Source organism: Podarcis tiliguerta (assembly GCF_965153285.1).
Source record: "Podarcis tiliguerta genome assembly, chromosome: 4".
In the NCBI taxonomy this organism is placed as follows: domain Eukaryota; kingdom Metazoa; phylum Chordata; class Lepidosauria; order Squamata; family Lacertidae; genus Podarcis; species Podarcis tiliguerta.
The window spans coordinates 75,778,738-75,798,681 of record NC_139537.1 but is presented as its reverse complement, the minus strand read 5'-3'; the positions used below and the strand labels follow the sequence as shown (position 1 = coordinate 75,798,681).

Genomic DNA, 19,944 nt, shown 5'->3' with positions numbered 1-19,944 from the left:
TCAGTCTAACATATGTCAAAATAAGCACACTGCTATACTTACTGAGTTCTTTTTATTTCAGCGTTTGCAATTGCACTGATCAAAGGCACAATTTTGCCATAGTGTAAGAAGAGTCGGACCAGGGGTATGGCTGCCTCCTGCTTTTCCCTGCAGACTTCGCCCAGTATATGGGCAGTAGATGCTGAAACAGGCTAAACACGGAAAGAAATAAAAGCTTCTGAAGACTGTATCCCTCTGGAGAATTAACCCACTTTTTATTGATTCAAGCCGGGCTCCTGATATATTTGCTGCAGTGTTCACTTAACATAGATGCCTATGAGGCACTTACCAAGCGTTGCTTGTGTGATTTAATCACAAGAGGGCAGTAAAATGAAAACTCTTAAAAACTTGGGGACACTTTAACCGTGGTGAAATTTGCTCCTAGGACGGAAGCCTCCATAGGAAGCTAATGTGTATTCCGGAACCCGATATCTGTTAACTATGGTTAGCAGGGAGGTAGGGGGCACTGTCCCTTATGGCTGTAGTAAAATGTCAAGCATTTGTGAAGGATAAAGATGGAACAGGGGTAAGGAGCAAGCAAAATTTACCTCAACATCTGCAGATTTGAATAAGAGGTCTCGAAGAGGGCTGTAATAATCTGAAGGGAAAACATGGTCTTCTGTGTAAACCACATTTAACCTCAAGGAACCCAGGTCATCAGGTTTCAGTGACTTGTTTCCATTATCTCTGGGTTGCAGAAAATACCTAACAGATGGGAGAAAAACACATAGAACATGGTTTTTTTTAGAGGTTTTTGTTTTTTTTAAAGAGATGTCAAACAAATGTCATGTCACGCACAGGACAGGGTGATATCTGGCTTTTGACATTGTGATATATCAGCAGCTAACCATCACAATGTAGCAATAGATCACCATGTCTGAAATAAGGAGGGGTGGCTGGGCTAGGGAGGGAGGGAGGAAGCAGGCAGACTGCTTGTTCCAGCGAAGGTAGTGGAAAACCAGTTTCTTGGGCACCCTCTGCTGAGGGAGGGAGTTGGCGAGCATTGAATGTCCTTGCAGGGCACAAGCATCGCACAGAAGTGAAATGAGCTATGTTGGCCGCAACTGTGGACTGAACAATATACTGCCAGCTCAACTACTATATTGAAACTGGGTAGCTATGATGGCAGTAGCAGTAAAGGTAAAGGAACCCCTGACCATTAGGTCCAGTCGTGACCGACTCTGGGGTTGTGGCGCTCATCTCGCTTTACTGGCCGAGGGAGCTGGAGTACAGCTTCCGGGTCATGTGGCCAGCATGACTAAGCCGCTTCTGGCAAACCAGAGCAGCGCACGGAAACACCATTTACCTTCCCGCTGGAGCAGTACCTATTTATCTACTTGCACTTTGACGTGCTTTCGAACTGCTAGGTGGGCAGGAGCAGGGACTGAGCAACGGGAGCTCACCCCATCGTGGGGATTCAAACTGCCAACCTTCTGATCAGCAAGTCCTAGGCTCTGTGGTTTAACCCACAGCGCCACCTGTGTCCCAAGTTTATAGTACTGTAATGATAAAAAGTATGGGAAAGGAAGCAAAGAATAAGGCATATTTATGAAGTACCATGCTTCATAAGAGCTGGACTGCCGGAGAAATTTCAAAGGTAGCCTTAGTTCCCCGAGAAATTCATCTCCAAACTTCAAGTTGCTTGCATTCCAAAGGTCAACTCTGTAACATAACCAGAGAGAGGGAGAGAATATGAAATAGGAAATGTTTGTCTGTGTCTTTACTACTTTCATCTCCCCGTCCCCCGCCCAAACCTACCACTGAGACAGAAAATTATATCTTTTAAAGTTCAAAATAGTCTGCGTTGCTGTAGGATCATTCGGTGAAGGAGGAATTGATAGCACGGTGTATTCACATAATTTGTATGCACAGATGCAGACGGTGAAATGGATCAGATATTGCAGCAAATTGCATTTTCAGGATATCGTTTTACCATTTTATAATGATTGATTTGCTCCACCCCTGCATGTTTGTAGTAAGTTTTGTTAACACTGAATTTTCTATATTTATATACTTACTGAATATTTATTGGGGGTGGGGACTGGGCTTTATTTGTCTTGGGCCATTACGGCAAAACATCTTGGGCTACATGGTAATATCTGTGGGCAAGGAAGGGTTGGAGACCCAGCACTGAACAGCTAAAAAAGATGCTTACATGGAAATTACAGTTTGATATCGACTCCTAAATCATAATGAAGGTTGCCTTGCTTCACACCTATCACAGCTAGAGAAAGTTTACACAAAGACACACTAACAGGGCCGGATTTAGGTTTGATGAAGCCCTAAACTACTAAAGGTAATGGGGCCCTTTATATGTCCAGCTGTCCTTTGTCAACAACAAATTGTCACTGTTTTTGTGTTGAATATATGCTATATGGTAATTTATGGACCTAATAGGTATCTAAAGCCATTTGCACATAACAAAATATGTATTTTATCAAAGTAATTGTTGAACTGAAATACAATTAAGAAGTACATTAATAGTGAAATACAATGTTTTAGGGGTTGTTTTTAAAAGCCTGGAACAGATTAACCCATTTTGCATTACTTTCTATGGGAAAGTGCGCCTTGATTTTGGAACGCTTTGGTTTTGGAACAGACTTCCGGAATGAATTAAGTTTGAGAACCAAGGTACCACTGTATATAGAAATGAGCAAACCAGTGATATTTAAGAGAGCAGGCTAGCAGGCGGGGCCCATTACTTACATCATAGGAGCCTACACAACACAAAACACTGTTGCTGTATGTAAAAGTAAAGGTAAAGGGACCCCTGACCATTAGGTCTAGTCGTGGCCGACTCTGGGGTTGCGGCACTCATCTCGCTTTACTGGCTGGGGGAGCCAGCATACAGCTTCTGAGTCATGTGGCCAGCATGACTAAGTCGCTTCTGGCGAACCAAAGCAACGCACAGAAACGCTTTCTGATCAGCAAGTCCTAGGCTCTGTGGTTTAACCCACAGCACCACCCGCATCCTGTTGCTGTATGTAGGTTTTATTTTATTGGTTTTTTATCTTATAATTTGGAAATGTACATCCAGGTTTTTCCCCCCTTTACATTTTTTTGGGGGGGCCAAGAGAGTGGGGCCCCAAGCTATAGCTTGTTTAGCTTATACGTAAATCCAGCACTGGACACTAATATGATCCACACATAGACCAATTCCTGACAAAGATATGAGGGGGACTGGAGTCCTCTACTGAACAAAGTAACAAGACAAATGCAAGTCTCTAATAATAATAAATAGACCGATTTAGGCACTTTTGGATGATTGGTAACTGCTGAATCCATTTGTAAATAATGAGTCATTCTGATCAGAAATGCTTATAGCATAAGGAGTCCTGTAATGCTCTGGTTTGCATACCACAGTAGGCCAAGCTATGATTTAACAGGATGTTAATGTGCTGGCTCCCAAACAGAAGCTTGTACCCACTATGCTCCTACCTTAGCTCAGGGTAGCTTAGTATATCATCTGAATTTGGGGTGTGGTTAAGGTTTCTCCTTCTTAACTATAATCTGTAGCCAACAACAAGCCTTTGTTTAGCATTACTGGCAGACATAAGTCAGTGATATACTGATGGTCTCTTTCCAGTAGTTATATTTCTGTATGCTATAGCTTTTCTTCCGTCTACAAATGTTTTCTTTTTCAATTAAAAACACAGATTTTAAGGCTTAAGAACAAAATGGCAGCAAGCATATGAGAAGTGACAAGCATTCTTAACGTATGCAACTGATTTGTTTTACGATGTGTAAATAAATCTGCGTAATAGGAGTTGGCTGCAATTAAAGGCTTAGTTTACTAACAGGGGAAAGAAAAAGAAATTCTTAAAAGGAAGTAATGTATTCAAAGAGTCACTAGAGCGCTCAGCTGAAAATAGCACAGGGTAGGCCAGTTCAGCAGAAAGAAACAGAAGGTTAAAAAATAAGTATACCACTAAAGCAGCTCAGCAGAACCCATTTGGCGTTTCACCCAGTAACCATTTTAGCACGAGGCAGCCAATGTATGATAATAATGGTGGAAATCAAAGTTAAGAGTTTCCTCTCTTGCTAGGTGGGTTGAGAAATAAGGAAGCAACAGCAACTCTTTGCAATAGGTTTGCATTTTAAAGCATGTTTGTACTGCATCCCTCTTATAATGAGACCAACGTAGTTTGGGGAGCACTCCTGTTTTATCCTCCCAATCTCTGGTGTGGTTGGTTAGGATGAGAGAAAGAGACAGGCCCAAGTCCTGACTGTGAGCTTCACCGGTGTGGGTAGGGGAAGAGAGGGGTTTTAAAACCAGGTCTACCAGCACCTCTATATCCACTACACTACACTGCCAGTTTAGCTTTTATCTTCCCTTCTAAACATTATATTCTTAATGGCTTAACCTCCAGCCATTCACTTGTCATTTTGCTTGCTCTGCGCTGATCTCTGCTAGGAACCAAAAAGCTTTTTTAAAAAAAGGAATAGTAAGTTCTAAGCGAATCAACACTCAAGAGGAATCCAATCCACTGAATGAACATTTACAAAACAGAACTTCTCATTATTTAAAGATAAAACAAACAAAAAACCGGGAGTTTGCCCTACCCCAAACAACTGCCAATCGGTTTCGTTATCTATTATCACTGAAGCACCATCTCATCATTTAATAAACCTCTATACAATACAATCTTTGTGCTCCCAACAAGACTCGGAACTGCTTTGTATTGTTCTTAGACACAATGAAAGAGTCTTTTCAGATTCTGTCATATAAAGATAATTGAAACAACCTTTATGGGGGGGAGGGGAAGCGAAACACACCCATCAAGCTCCAAAACAAAGAAACAACCTTTGTCGTGACGATGAAACTACTACCTGACTGGTTTTAACCAGTCGGTTTAGGTTCCAGTATTTTTTTTTCGTGCTGGATCACCACAGAAATAGACAATGAGTTACCTCACATTTGGTACAGAAATACTCTAGTAAGGGTCACCAGAAGCTGCAGTGACTACACTGTAGTTTGTCGACTGTAGTTGCTGCCATTTTCATTCACCCACAATGCCTCTGGGCCACACATCCAACCTAGCATTCCTCTGCCCAGAGCCATTATGATGAACTAAAGACAGTGACAACTTCAGTGCCTCTTCCAGGTTTCTTCTCCCCTTGGTGTTGGGCCATAAAAGTAATGTTTGTTTGTTTGTTTGTTTGTTTGTTTGCTTGCTTGTTTGAAGGGGTGGCAGCATCAGCCATGGCGGGTCTCCCTGTGGCCCTAGAACTTGGCTGCCCATGTTGTATGCTGACACTGGGCTCAAACCCATAATTTCAGAATACAATGAGCTCTGAAAATGCTCAATGCACAATGCCCAGGAAACAAAAGTCATAGTTATCTCAGAGAAGAAATACGAAAGAGAAATGAGTTCACATGACCTGTTTAAGGTCACAAAGAAGTGGAGACTGCTCACACTTTCTGCACAGCCCTTATGGGGATGGGAGTGCCTTTGTTTGTGCATGCAATGAATTTACCTGATTTCCATCTTGTCAACTTCATCGGCATCTTCAATATCAAAATGAGATTTCTTGTTATAGCTGCAGGGTCTCGTAACCTAGTGCAGGTAAGAAATGTTAAGATAGTAGGATCTCATTAGTTAACAATAATCTCATTAAACAGTCACTATATATAGGGAAGCACAATCAGATTACGCACTGCACTAGTTTCACAGGTGTAAAGCCCCTATTGTTTCACCGTATCCAAAAGCTTTTAGAATAGGTAATAAATTACTGAACATACATACTTAAGTATATCCCCCTTTCCAGTTTAAACCACATGTCCACCTTACTAAATGTTCCCTTGAAAATCTGGCAGCAAGAAGAAGAAAGAGGAGTCCCGTGATCTCAGATCTACAACAATTTTATCATGATGATTGCTAAACCTCAAAATACAGTGTCCGTATTTTCATACCATAGACTTACCTCTTTAAACAAAAGGAAAAAGGAGAAGAGCTGACAATCTGATTTGGAAAATGGTTTCTAGGTCTATCTCTGCAGCTATTCACTTATTTTCAATGCAGTCCCATACATAACTACTCAAAAGAAAGCCACATTGGAGGTTCAATGGGCTTCTTCCCAGCTAAGTAGAGGTTTGTTAAAGATGTTGATGATGCATAACTTGCTTTTGAGAAACCTGTGTTGGGTTTTAGTTATCACAGCATCCGTTTCTAAGTGCTCACAGACCGACTGCTAAATTATCTGCTCTACAACCTTTTCTGGTACCAATGCCCAGGTGTCACCCTTGAGAAACACAGGGCTTGTGGCAGAAACAAAGCCCTACCAGCACAAGAGCTTAGCTACTACCACCCTAGGGGATGCGGGTGGCGCTGTCATCTAAACCACTGAGCCTCTTGGGCTTGCTGATCGGAATGCTGGCGGTTCAAGTCCCCGTGACGGGGTGAGCTCCCATTATTCTGTCCCAGCTTCTGCCAACCTAGCAGTTCGAAAGCATGAAAGTGCAAGTAGATAAACAGGTACCACTGCGTTGGGAAGGTAAACAGTGTTTCTGTGCACTCTGCTTTCCATCACAGTGTTTTGTTGTGCCGGAAGCGGTTTAGTCATGCTGGCCACATGACCTGGAAAGCTGCCTGTGGACAAACGCCGACTCCCTCGGCCTGAAAGTGAGATGAGCGCCGCAACCCCATAGTCGCCTTTGACTGGACTTAACCGCCCAGGCGTCCTTTACCTTTACTACCACCCTAATTTAAGATTCAATCCCCCACCCATGTCTCTCCAGGATGGCATAAAATAGGTGTTCAAAAAGGAAAGGAATTGTTCCCATTAAACACATTAAAACTAAAGGTTAGCCTGGAAATCTTAATTGTGAGTGACTCTGAATGCAGTATCTTGTGGGAAAGTGGCAAATCTAACCTAAATTCTAAAAACCTTTAAATTTGTTGGATGTTTATTAGGGAGGGAAGATATTCAATATAGCTACCAAAAATCACCTGCTGTGATGACATCAGGATAAAAAGGGAGGGGAACAAGCTCACTACTGCACACATTAAACAAAATAAATACAGGTTGCCTTTGTTAAAAATGGAATGGAAACAAAAGGAGCAGGTTGTTTTTTACACCTAGATTACACCTGGAGTGTCATAGTTTCTTTTTCTTACCTTATTGTTGAGGTAAAACATCTGGTGAAGGGGGGGGCAAAGGACAGCAGAAATAGTATCAGGGTAAATTGCTTGCCAGTTTACACATAGGTCTTAGAGCCAGTCATTACAGGGGTTTCAAAGACAGCAATTTATCTGGTTTTTTTGTTTTCCTTTTGTTGAATTTATCGTATTTGGGAGATAACTTAGCCAAACCAATATTGTCTGCAAATCTACATGTTGATACCTTGACTCTCTTGGATCGAGGTAAATATCCTAAAAGCTGTTTTTCTGATTTAACATAGATGTTATCTTCTGAATATACTAACAGCACACACTACACAATGCACTTATAATAGTACACAGGCAGCTGCGTGTGCAAAGCATAGGAGGAAACTGTTTTAACATTTGGGTTATCTATAGATCTTTCTCATAACATGATTGCAGCAACAAAAGCTTTGAGGTTTTCAGTTCTAACCAGAGGATGACACAGAAACTACCACTACAGTACCCCACCCAGCAATAACCACAGCTTAAACTGTACTTGTAAGCGAGATGTGAATATATTCAAAGGCGCCTCCCTGTTATAAAACAAAAAAATGTTTCTATGGGTCAGAAGTGGTTCTTTCCCACACACAAAAGTAACTTGGCGATACATTTTTCTTTTTTAAACATATTACCAGAATGATTTAACTGATTTTTTTAAAAAAAATCGAAGAAGGTGAAATTACTGTTCCAAATACAAAGCCACACAAACAGACATTTAAAGGGTATTTCCCGCAAATCGTGAAAATAACGGGAAGTAGAAGCACGGGAAACAAGCAGTTCTAAATTATGTGTTTAACTTAAATGCCCCTTGGAGCAACAGAGTACAGTAATTCAATATACCAAACTATGTCAGCATCATTATTGCACTGTTTTGTAAAACCTCTCCACAGCTACTTGCAAAATTAATTTCATTTTGGACACATCCACACTATTACAGAGGGCAGACTCTGAGTAAATTTGATTTAATTAGAGCTTTAAAAATTGGTCATGGCCTTACCAATTCAAGTCTTTGAGGCTGCAGACACAGCCATCCTTATGGCCTCAAGATAATTTGCTAGGATAGACTTTGATACGACCGTTCTTAGCTGCTGCCTCCTTGCGCCTAATACCAACTTGTCCATTCCCTCCACCATTTCTAGTTTTGAACACAGATGCCAAGACAAAGGCAGCTAGGCCCCGTTATCAACTCATGAGGCAGAAATGGATGGTAGGGGGAGCAACATGGAACCTTAGAGATCAGCAAAAAAAAGAAGAAGAAAAAAGCTGGACATGTTCCCAGTTGGGAAGAGGAATATGTGTGTTTGAAAAGCTAATAGAAGATATGAGGCACTGATTGTCAGACTGTGCCTCTCAAAAATTGCCGGTCGATCAGCTAAAAAATGCCACAACTGGCCCATAGTTCTGAGGAGGACAAAACACCCTTACCTCACGCTTTAGAGCAGTGTTTCCCAAGCTTTTTTTGGACTACAACTCCCATCATTCCTAGCTACCAGGACCAGTGGTCAGGGATGGTGGGAACTGTAGTCCAAAAGCAGCTGGAGACCCAAGTTTGGGCAACACTGCTTTAGAGTCTAAAAAGATAGCTCTGATGCACAATAGATGATACGGGTGAAGGATGGAGAATCTGTGGACCTCCAGATGTTGTTGAACTCAAACACCCAACAGCCCCAGCCATGATGATGAAGAAGAGGAGTTTGGATTTGATATCCCGCTTTATCACTACCCTAAGGAGTCTCAAAGCGGCTAACATTCTCCTTTCCCTTCCTCCCCCACAACAAACACTCTGTGAGGTGAGTAGGGCTGAGAGACTTCAAAGAAGTGTGACTAGCCCAAGCTGCATGTGGAGGAGCGGGGAATCAAACCTGGTTCACCAGATTACGAGACTACAGCTCTTAACCACTACACCACACTAGGCCAGCAACATTTGGAAGGCATCAGATGCTTGGCCAAACGACTGGTTGTGGATGATGGGAGTTGTAGTCCAAAATATCTGAGGCCAAGAAGTTGGGGGAGGTTGGATCAGACAACACTGAGCTAGATTAATGATCTGACTCAGGAGAAGGCAACTTCGTGTCTGGTTAGCAGCTGCATGCTAGGCAATGAGAGGAGTTATTTAGACCTAATGCTAAAGCTTGCTTTACAACAAGCTCTTTTAGAACACAAATGCAGGGAGGAAACAGTATTGTGAACTTCATTCAGGGTTTGGGTTGAGGTTCTGTTCCAAGTTTGCATGTATTCCTACTGTGATCGCTACCAAGACGACAACAAACAAGTGGGTGGGAGTGGCAAAATTTTGAATGACGCTAGGCTTTGCCCTGCCTTCATTCATCTTTTTTTTTTTTAACGTCCTATTACACAAAGTTCTAGGCATTTCCAGAGGAATGGGAGTGCTTTCTATTGAAGCGAAGAGAGAGCTTTTGTGTCACAGCATGTTGGCAAGCAACCAATACCTTCAGATTTTGAATGGCTTGTTGCTATTGCCTTTAAAGCTTTTTTACATTTCCTGTGAGACAGTCCTCCCACCATTGACCAAGAAACACAGGGTGGAGAGGCTATAAAACCACAGTCTAGAAAGCACTCACTTATCAGCACTAATTCAGAGCTTGGATGAGTGGTTCAGAAGGGCCAAGTTGCGGAGGGGGGATGGTATTGCTATGCAGAAGAACTCCATTCACCTGGAAAAGTGATCCACTTCTGCCTCAACAGACAGCTACCTCAGGCTCTGTTTCAAACACCCTCTAAAAGGCTGCAACTGGCCCAACATGCAACAGTGGCGACAGCTCAGTGCACACAGCATTGCAATTTATCACTCCTTCTTCTGCAATACCAACCTCAAAATAAAACACTTCATCGAACTGTGGGTTGTTTGTCTTCTTTTTAACTTTCGTCTTCTTGACATCTGATCTGCAGGAAAAAGTAAAAGGCAGAAAAAACGATTACCCAAAACACTGCCAGTTGTTTTGTACCTGTGAAGTCTGCTGCTTTACTTTAAAAGTACTTAACTCTTGGCCTGTTTGGATGTTGCATCTACCTTGACCTCTTGCACGGCAAGATTAAGAACAGGGCCCCTGGGCTTGGTCTCCTCCCTTAAAGGTAAAGGGTAAACGTTCGCCTGACCATTTGGTCCAGTCGTGACCGACTCTGGGGTTGCGGCGCTCATCTCGCTTTATTGGCCGAGGGAGCCGGCGTACAGCTTCCGGGTCATGTGGCCAGCATGACTAAGCCGCTTCTGGCGAACCAGAGCAGCACACGGAAATGCCGTTTACCTTCCCGCCGGAGCGGTACCTATTTATCTACTTGCACTTTGATGTGCTTTTGAACTGCTAGGTTGGCAGGAGTAGGGACTGAGCAACGGGAGCTCACCCCATCGTGGGGATTCGAACCGCCGACCTTCTGATCGGCAAGTCCTAGGCTCTGTGGTTTAACCCACAGCGCCACCCGCGTCCCTGGTCTCCTCCCTTACTGCCTGCTAAATGAGATGATGGGTATCCCATTGTTTTTTTGAACCAAAAGCAGCATTTTCATTTGATTAAACAATTTCTACATTTGGTTTTCCACTCTCCAGCTTGCAAAGTGGCTCACAATAATTAAAACAGCAGTCCAAACCATAACTCATAGAAACAGCTATAAAAAATCTGTAGCATTCATAAAAAAAAAGGAAAATATTTTAGAAGCAAGCAAAAGCAAACAGAGTAGGGAAACATGACAGATTATCCATTAAAAGTCCTGATGAACTGGCATCTAAAGAGATCATAATGCCGATGCACAATAATAATAATAATAATTAATTTTCTATCCCACCCATTCTCCCAAAGGAGTTCAGGACAGCAGTCACCTGAGTAGTAAAAAAATACAATAAAAAATAAAACATGAGCTACCACCTCCAATATGCAGAGTAAGGAAGTGCCTGTATTTAAATAATTGCAGCACCTCCTGGTTTCTTTCCTACTTTAGTGAGGAGACCAAGGGAAGAAAGTGTGTGATTAGCTAAGATTAGCTCCCAGTCTCCCTGCATACAGAAATAAACGGCAGATAGGGAAGGAGGGAGCTCTGAACAGGTCCTTGGTAGGACCAATGATGTACTACTCTCTCTTCCCATGATGGAGGAAGAACTCAAATGGAAGAAGAAAAGCAAAAGTGATACCTTGAGGAGCCTTAAAACAGTTCACCAAAAGGGTGAAGTTGTTAGTCCCATATATAAAGAATTAGCCTATGAAAATATTAAGTTACCAAAAATAAAAAGTAACAACCAACAAAGGTCAGTAGCAATTTGATGCTAACACACAGTACTTTAATAAGATCCTGGCTTCATTTTTAATTGTGATGCTTTTATACACCATCCCACTTCTGACACCAGTGTTACAAAAACTGGATGCCACCCCTAATCTCTGCCAAGATTCCAGGGGGTTTCAAATACTCAACCAGGGTCTATGGTTCCTGTGAGAATCAAGACGCAGCAGAGACCTTCGTGCCTTTAGAAATACGGTTTAATTACACATATTTACACCTTTAGTCTACATGGAAGGAGTAATGCTCTTATGGCATGGTCATCACAGGAGGGGCTTGTTTCCCACAGCAGTGCAGCACTGGAGTCCGTTGCATCTCTCCCAGCCTCCCTTCAGGCAGCCTGCCCAAAATGGTTCCTTCTCCACTTCCTGGTACTATCCCTCCTAATTCTCCTGCTCCTAAAAACTAAGCCCCCTTTATTCATTTGCAGTCTAATAATCAGTTCTTTTTGGTACTTTGACGTACGAATGGTTAATCTCCCCGGGCATCACCTAACAAAGGAGTTCTCCTGACTTCATCAACATTTGTTGACTGAATAGGATTAAAGGCTGGTACACACTTAGGATGTGTACCAGTAATTTTGGACAAGAGAGAAATCATTCTAAACCAGAATAAACGACTAAGTACTAACCTGCATGGTCCTGTTAAGGTAACAGTTGCATAAGGGTCACACTGCCCATTCACAATGGGCAAGCCTTGGCATTCAAGAACTCTGAATAAAAGAAAGAAAATCATTACAGAGTACCAACACAAGATACCTGGAGATACAACAGAAGATGACTTTTTCAAGTCTTCCTTTTACTTCAACAATACAGAATGACAAATCCAGCCAGCAAGGTTTTCCTCTCATAGAGTCTGTGGGTTGTGAGATTTCTTTCTAAGTTAAATGCCACAAGCTGATATCAAGGATTTATGACAAATTACTGCTGATAGGGAGGGACAAAAGAGTTTTGTAAACAGCATTTAAAAACAAACACAGAGTTTACTCTTAAGACAGGGACGGGTAACCTGTGGCCTTTCAGTTTTTGGAATACAGCTGCCATCATATTTTTATTATTAACTTATCATTTGCAAATGTGATGGGTTGAAGGATAAGCCTAGTCTACTACTCCCGAGAGAGGCAAAAAGATGAAGGAGAAGACAGAGAAAATTAAACATCACATGCATTGCATTCTCTTTTCACCTGTGCCAGACTACACTTCACCTTTTGCCATGATACAATTTTCAGTTTACTTAGTAGAGATTTGTAATGTAAATTTACCCAACATTCACCCATAAACTTTTATTTGCAGCCAAAATAATCTGTCCACAGCAAAGCTATTCTGAAGTGCAGAGAAACGGCCCACACTCAGATGTTGTGGTAGTGATGAAAAGGAAGAGATGTGGAAAGACATCTGTGTGATCCACAACATGTGGGAGGCCTTTTTCTTTCTGAAAGAACAGTGAACTTCCCACTGCAGGTTGATAAAAAGGCTTGCTGAAAAACTGAAGTGAATGGCATGGTGCCACTGATTTAATTGGCCAAAAGAAAAGAAAAAAAATCATTTTGAGTATGTCATGTTATTTAACTGCAACACATCCATTAAGCTGCTGAAAATTGGACAACTGGTTTAGTGTGCACAGTAGCTTTCTAATTAAAATGCTAATTGCAATTTCAACTTTAAAACCACAAAGTTTACATGCTCTTCTGCATATTGAATTAGCCATTTGTTTCATAGAAAAAGCTGAAGCATGCTACCTACAGCTGCCCAGGGAGATGTAGCCTCACAAAAATGTATGTGGTTTTTTTTGTTGGTGAATGTTTGCCAGAACTAGCTTATTTCAACACAGTGGATTCTGCATATATCAGGTGTGGGCAACCAGTTGCTCTCCAGATGTTGGACTCCAACTTCCATCAGCCCCCCCCCAAGCATGGCCATTGGTCAAGAACAGGGACAGGCAACCTAAGGCCCGGATGCAGCCCAATCGCCTTCTCAATCCAGCCCATGGATGGTCCAGGAATCAGCATGTTTTTACTTGAGTAGAATGTGTCCTTTTATTTAAAATGCATCTCTGGGTTATTTGTGGGGCCTGCCTGGTGTTTTTACATGAGTAGAATGTGTGCTTTTATTTAAAATGTATCTCTGGGTTATTTGTGGGGCATAGGAATTCGTTCATTTTTTCCCAAATACAGTCCGGCCCACCACATGGTCTGAGGGGTGGTGGACCGGCCCACGGCTGAAAAAGGTTGCTGACCCCTGGTCAAGAATGATGGCAGCTGTAGACCATCAACATGTGGAGGGCACCACACTGGCCAGGCAAAAACATACCTCCTTTCCCAGGCCTTTGGCTAATTAAACAATCTATGGCCTTTTAAACTCTTTGCAAGGGAGCTATTGTTTCTGTTTGCTCCTATGGTATGTATTTTTGCGTTTTTATACTGTAAGTTGCCCTGCGATCCTTGGATGAAAGGCAGTATAGAAATTTAAGAAATAATAACAATACCTCTGACAAAATGCTTGATTAAAATATACGTTTTTCAAACATCAATGTAGTACGCCACAGAAACAGGCTGTCTAGGGCTGCTGGACAGAAATTTACTGTATGTTTCGATGCATACGCAACCTACCAAATATTACTGACAGTTAAGTGTTTGATCTCTGGTGGAAATGCAGGGGCCCATCATCTGTTGTAAAGCATGAAGCAGCCCTCAGAAAGATGCTTTGACAACATGAAGCACCATCTGGGATGCTTAATAGACGGCAAACAAATAAAACTGTCAATCATAATATTGTCCTAGTCCATTAGTAGCTTAATTGTTTTATGAGCCAATTATAAAATGGCTCTAAGCTTTTTATTATTGTTTTTTATAAAGACCATTCAGAAAGTCTCTCCATTCCAGTTTGTTATTACAGAAGTCAGATTACATTTTCTTCACTGCAGATGTGTCAAGAATTTTAATGAACGCACGTGCACTAAACAGAGATGCTTTCAGCATAATGCTGATTTGGTGAACTTTTTAAAATACATACAGAACTAGCTGTAATGTATCTACTATGGAATCAGCTTCTGCTAGATTAATGCAGGTATTTTTGTTCTGCATGAGAGAACAATTCAAGAGCAGGAAAACAAGAAGAGATTTCTAACATTTAGAATGAAGAAGAAGGAAAAAAACTACAGGGAAAAGGCTGGTTTCTAAAACAGCCTCAGATCCAAAGCTATAATGTGAAGACCTCAGAATGTGCACTGTTAGCTGAAATAAAAACACTGAGTGAAAGAAGACACATATCACAGGCAGGAGAGTTGTGTAGGGTCATGATTTTTAACCCTGGTTAGGCTAGCAGACTATTAAAATATTGAAGAGATGGAGGGAATTGGTCCGATGAAAGGCACTGGGGTTTCAGAGTGATAACAGCAGGAAATGCAGAGAGGAGAAAAGCAATTAAGAGACTTGGCTTTACTGTCATTTAATGAAATGTTGCTAATCCTTAACTCAGTTGTGGTGTTGAATTTGTTTTACAGTTGTTGTTGTTTTTATTATTGTTTAGATTTGTTACCCAACCTTCTCCTTATATGATTATTGGGAGGACAGGAGGCTGAAGTATATTAATTAAACATAAGGAATAATCAGGATCTATTTCCTTATCCCAGTTAAGGTGGAGTTCACTTTCTATCTCAACCTTGCAGCCTTAGAGTTTCCCTTTTCTTCTCCTATACAATTCTAGTCATATTCAACATTCTCTTTAAATGACTGAATCAAGCTAAAAAGACATATGTATATGTAGATAGATAGATGATAGATAGATAGATAGATTAAAAGATCAAGAGAAGTATCTGACACTTCAGAAGCTTCATCAGTTGACCCCACTGGCTTATAAATGTTCTTCTGAATGGCTTGGTAACTCAGTTATAATTACCGTATGTTTTCGTCTATAAGACGCCTCCATGTATAAGACAACCCCTATTTTCTGAGCCCAAAATTAAGAAATTTATATTTTAAACATTCTATGTGTAAGACAACCACCAATTTTAAACTTAAAAAATTTGGGGGGAAATATAGTCTTATACATGGAAAAATACGGTATTTGGTAAAAATGCTAGGAATCCTCTCAAAAAATCTTAGCACAACATCAAAATATGTTCTCATGAGCTAAGGCCTTCCAACTCATCTGCCTAATATTCAGGGCTTTTTTTTTCAGCTGGAACTCACCGGAACTCAGTTCTAGCACCTCTCAGGTGGGCACCATTGCCATTCTAAGAGAACAAGGGCCTCATCTATACTGTTGCATTATAACGTTATAAATGCTTTATAAAAGTGTGACACCAGGGGGCGCTGTACAGCAGTCAATGGAAATTCCATTGAGAGCTGTTAAACTTTTTCTTAGCGGCATTGTTTTTTCAGATCAGTGTAGATCCAGCCAAGGAAGGCATTCATGATAAGTTCCAACACCTCTTTTTCTAGAAAAATAGCACTGCCAATACCCAGTTTCCTCTGTGATAAACCTGTTGCCTACTCTTGAATAATCCACAAGTTGGAGAACATCAAATAAAAACTGTATAAAGGTTTAATCCCAGCTGTGTGCATATAATTAAAAGTGAATAAGGAAAGCGGGGAATCAAAGGCTGTGCGTTGACTCCTCTGTAAATTCCAGCTAAAGGTCAGTTATTAAAACATCCCTGCTTCAGTGCATTAAGTATGAAATCCCACAATAAATCCCAAGTCCAACATTTTGATAACCAGTGAATGAATATGAGACCTTGGGACCTGCTATAGCTATTGCTCCATGGGACAGAGTCAGAAGCTCTCTGAAGCAAAACAGTGAATCACGTATTATATTGGAGAGAATGGGGTTACACTATTCACTGAGATGGAAACACGAACAATTTGTGCTTGCTATACACCCCCCTCTCTACAACCCATCCACCCCAGTTAAAAAAACCACTGAGATGGGGAAAATAAAAGGAAGAACTGGAAAAGGGAATGTTTACCAACCAAAAAAGATTAGTTGACCAAATTAATGGAGTACACGGAGATGGACTGGGCAGATAAGAAATCAAACAAAACAAAAAATTTAAAAAGACTGGAACATATTCAAACAATATTTGAAAGACTATTATGGGGAAATTGAAATTTTGACTGGTTTAGAATAACTTCTGTAAGAAAAAAATACTAAAATATAGTGAAAAAACAGGAAAACAAACTCATAGACGTGTTAAGAGAGGCATTCAAATAAATAAAACTGAGGACCCAAGTAAGAAGGGAAGGTAAGTCAAGTATAAAAGGAATACGAACGAATCAAGCGATTAAGCACGAGTTTTTGTTTTTGTTTTCTTTATTATTATTTTGAAATACATGTTTAGCCACAAGAGAAATGAGATGTTATAATGTGAATCTATGAATGTAAATTAAAAGAAACCAATAAAGATGATGGGAATCAAGGCTGTAATCTTATATACACTTGGGAGCAAACACTACAGAAGTGAGACCACCACACACATGCGGTATCAAAGAAAGGAGTTTGCGGCTACTTTGCTCCTCTTCAGACCTTTTTGCTGCCACAGCAGCACTGAGCAAAGCCAAGATTCATCTTAGCGCATGTGTGGGAAGTACCGTATTTTTCACTCTATAAGACGCACCAGACCATAAGACGCACTTAGTTTTTGGAGGAGGAAAACAAGAAAAAAAAAATATTCTGAATCCCAGAAGCCAGAACAGCAAGAGGGAACTGGCTTCCGGGATAGCCTCTTGCTGTCCTGGCTTATGGGATAGCCGAGCGCAGCTTCTCCCGGGGAGGGATGAAGGCTCCCCCCTGCCCGGAAGAGGCTGCGCGTGGCTAAGGCAGAAGGCAGCCCTTCTCCCTCCTCAGGGAAAAGCCCCCAAGAGCTGCACACTCTCTCCATGCAGCTCTTTAAAGGGAGCGCTGAGCAGAGCCTCCCGCCTGCATTTGCTCCATAAGACACACACACATTTCCCCTTACTTTTTAGGGGGGGGGTGCGTCTTATAGAGCGAAAAATACGGTATCTGGTCCACTGGGTGTTGCTGAACTACAACTTCCCATCACCTTGGCCACCAGCTGTTTCAAATGCACTATCATCAAGACCCTGCTCTGAGGGCAGTCAGCACAAACACACAGTCTCAGGGCACATGTGTCAGGTTCCATTTGAACCAAGCTTCTCAGGGACAGATTGGTCTATCAAGAGTTTTTTGTTTTGGTCATGGTAGGGCAATGGAATGGCTTCACAATCTCTAAATATCAGATGCTGGGGACCGACAAAAGGAGAAGGCCATTCACCAGTTTCGCAGATGCATTTGGCAGTGTTCATATATTCTACTTCTTAAGAGTACTAGACTGGATGGAGCTTTGGGTTTCACCACAAGTGGGGAACCAGATGCTGAACTACAACTCCCATCTTCCATGACCAGTGGCCATACTGGCTGGGACTAAACTGGGAATCTCACAACATCTGTAAGGCAACAGGTTACCCATCCCTGGCCAGTGTCATCCAGGTTCTCCTTATGATTTTTATTTTAACAATTACTACACCAATTTCCAGTACGTAAAGTGTTTTATACTTGAGAATTATCTTCAGGCAAGCTCTCGGGTTTATGCTTCAAAAAGTATTTAGGAAGCCTTTTATTAGGTAGCGTTGGAAATAGAAGGCAGGTCAACCACATCTGTTTTAGGGCAAACCTTCCATCAACACTAATGCTTTTTCACCTCATAATCACTGTTGAAGTGAGATGTGTGCGGAAATATGTGGCATCTGTTAGAAGCCAGCACTGCCTCAGGGCTCAAACAATAACAGCTTAACTATTTAGGCCAAAATGCATGTGCTGATTTGGAGACACAGAGAGGGAGAGGGAGATGACATTACTGTCTGCGAAAGCTGACATCCTGCCTTTTGTTTTAACTCACTGCTAAGGCTTATGAAAACTGCTCTCACCTGTCGCAATATCACACTGAGTCCCGGAAGCGCTAACAGCATGTATGCAACAATTCAGTTGCTCAGTGATGTGTACTAGGAACGTTCAAAGTTGCCGTATAGCAAATCAGACTCGCTGGCTCACCTTGCTCAGTATTTTCTACAATGACTGCCAGTCACTCTCTTGGGGTTTCAGAAAGGGGCCTTTATTAGCACTACAGTGGTACCTTGGGTTAAGTACTTAATTCGTTCTGGAGGTCCATTATTAACCTGAAACTGTTCTTAACCTGAAACACCACTTTAGCTAATGGGGCCTCCTGCTGCTGCTGCCGCGCCGCCGGAGCATGATTTCTGTACTCATTCTGAAGCAAAGTTCTTAACCTGAAGCACTATTTCTGGGTTAGCGGAGTCTGTAACCTGAAGCGTATGTAACCTGAAGTGTATGTAACCATTGCACTTAAAAGAAGCTGGATTAAACCTGCAATCTTCTGCATGCAAAACATTTGCTCTAACACTGAGCCATGGAACTTCTCCCCCCGCCCAAGTACTGTGTGCTAGAACACAAAAAGGTCAGAGACAGTTGTAAATGAAGGTCTGGGAAATGCACTAGAATCACAGAATTGTAGAGTTGGAAGGGACCCCAAGGGTCATCTAGTCCAACCCCCTGCAATGCAGGAAAAATCAAAACTTGTGGGAGCTATTTGAGCATGTCTACGCTGCAGTTCATTCTTATGCCGGCTCATTCAAGTTTGCTTATCTTTGCTTCCTTTCTTCCCAAATTGACTGGGGCTGCTGGGAGTCCACATCTGGAGAGCCGGAGGTTTCCCACCCCAGCTTTGCACTGCTGTGCTGAGGGGTCCTGATCTTATTATACATCCTGTCTTGTTGTAGTTGCCTTTTAAAGCTTATCTTCCCTGGGCTCCCATTATCTCTCCTAGACTTTTACACCCACGATATGAAGCAAAAGGGCCATTGAGCCACTTTACAGGCCATTCACTGCAGGAAAGGAATGCTCAAATCAGCTGAAGATCAAATAAAAGAACGGAAAGGCCCTCCACAGGAAAAGGAAGCTGCCCTGGAGTCTCATCTCTTTGTTCCTGACAGCTAGTGAGGAACTGAAAAATGGGCTGTTTGACACAGTCACTGATAAGAGCGCCTTAGTTCAGGATTCAAGGTATCTGTGGTGATCATCTCAGACATTTCCCCCTGCTTCAGATTCACAGATTACCTCATAACCCTGCCTAAGACATACTTCCAACATAAAAAAGTATAGAAACAAACTGACTCGAAGTCTCACTGTAATGAATAGCAGCCGTACATTAGAACATCTGTGCTCTCGCACCCCTTCCAATCTGGCTCATACACAAAAAATCCCCAGTGAACGGTACCCAAGATTTCAAGGATGCATAAATATGGGTCTGAACAGAACCTTCAACTCACTTTTGTCAGATTTCAAACGCTCATCATTAAAACAATGGGAACTAAACATAGCAGCTGTGGGGGAAAGGGGTGTGTGTAAGAGGAAGGATCATTTGTGGCTCCATTCTTTTGTATTAAGGACGAGATTAT

General features: G+C 41.8%; 1 protein-coding gene across 1 annotated transcript in view; it reads right to left on the bottom strand.

The window, feature by feature from the left end:
• The window catches only part of RASA3 (RAS p21 protein activator 3), a 118,244-nt gene that overhangs the window by 22,936 nt on the left and 75,364 nt on the right, over positions 1–19,944 (bottom strand). The window contains exons 6-11 of the mRNA XM_083437733.1: positions 12,103–12,183; positions 10,016–10,088; positions 5,518–5,597; positions 1,597–1,701; positions 588–744; positions 43–191 (exon numbers count right to left, since the gene is read on the bottom strand). Coding sequence (XP_083293859.1) covers positions 43–191; positions 588–744; positions 1,597–1,701; positions 5,518–5,597; positions 10,016–10,088; positions 12,103–12,183 — 645 coding nt within the window. The remainder of the gene's footprint in view (positions 1–42; positions 192–587; positions 745–1,596; positions 1,702–5,517; positions 5,598–10,015; positions 10,089–12,102; positions 12,184–19,944) is intronic.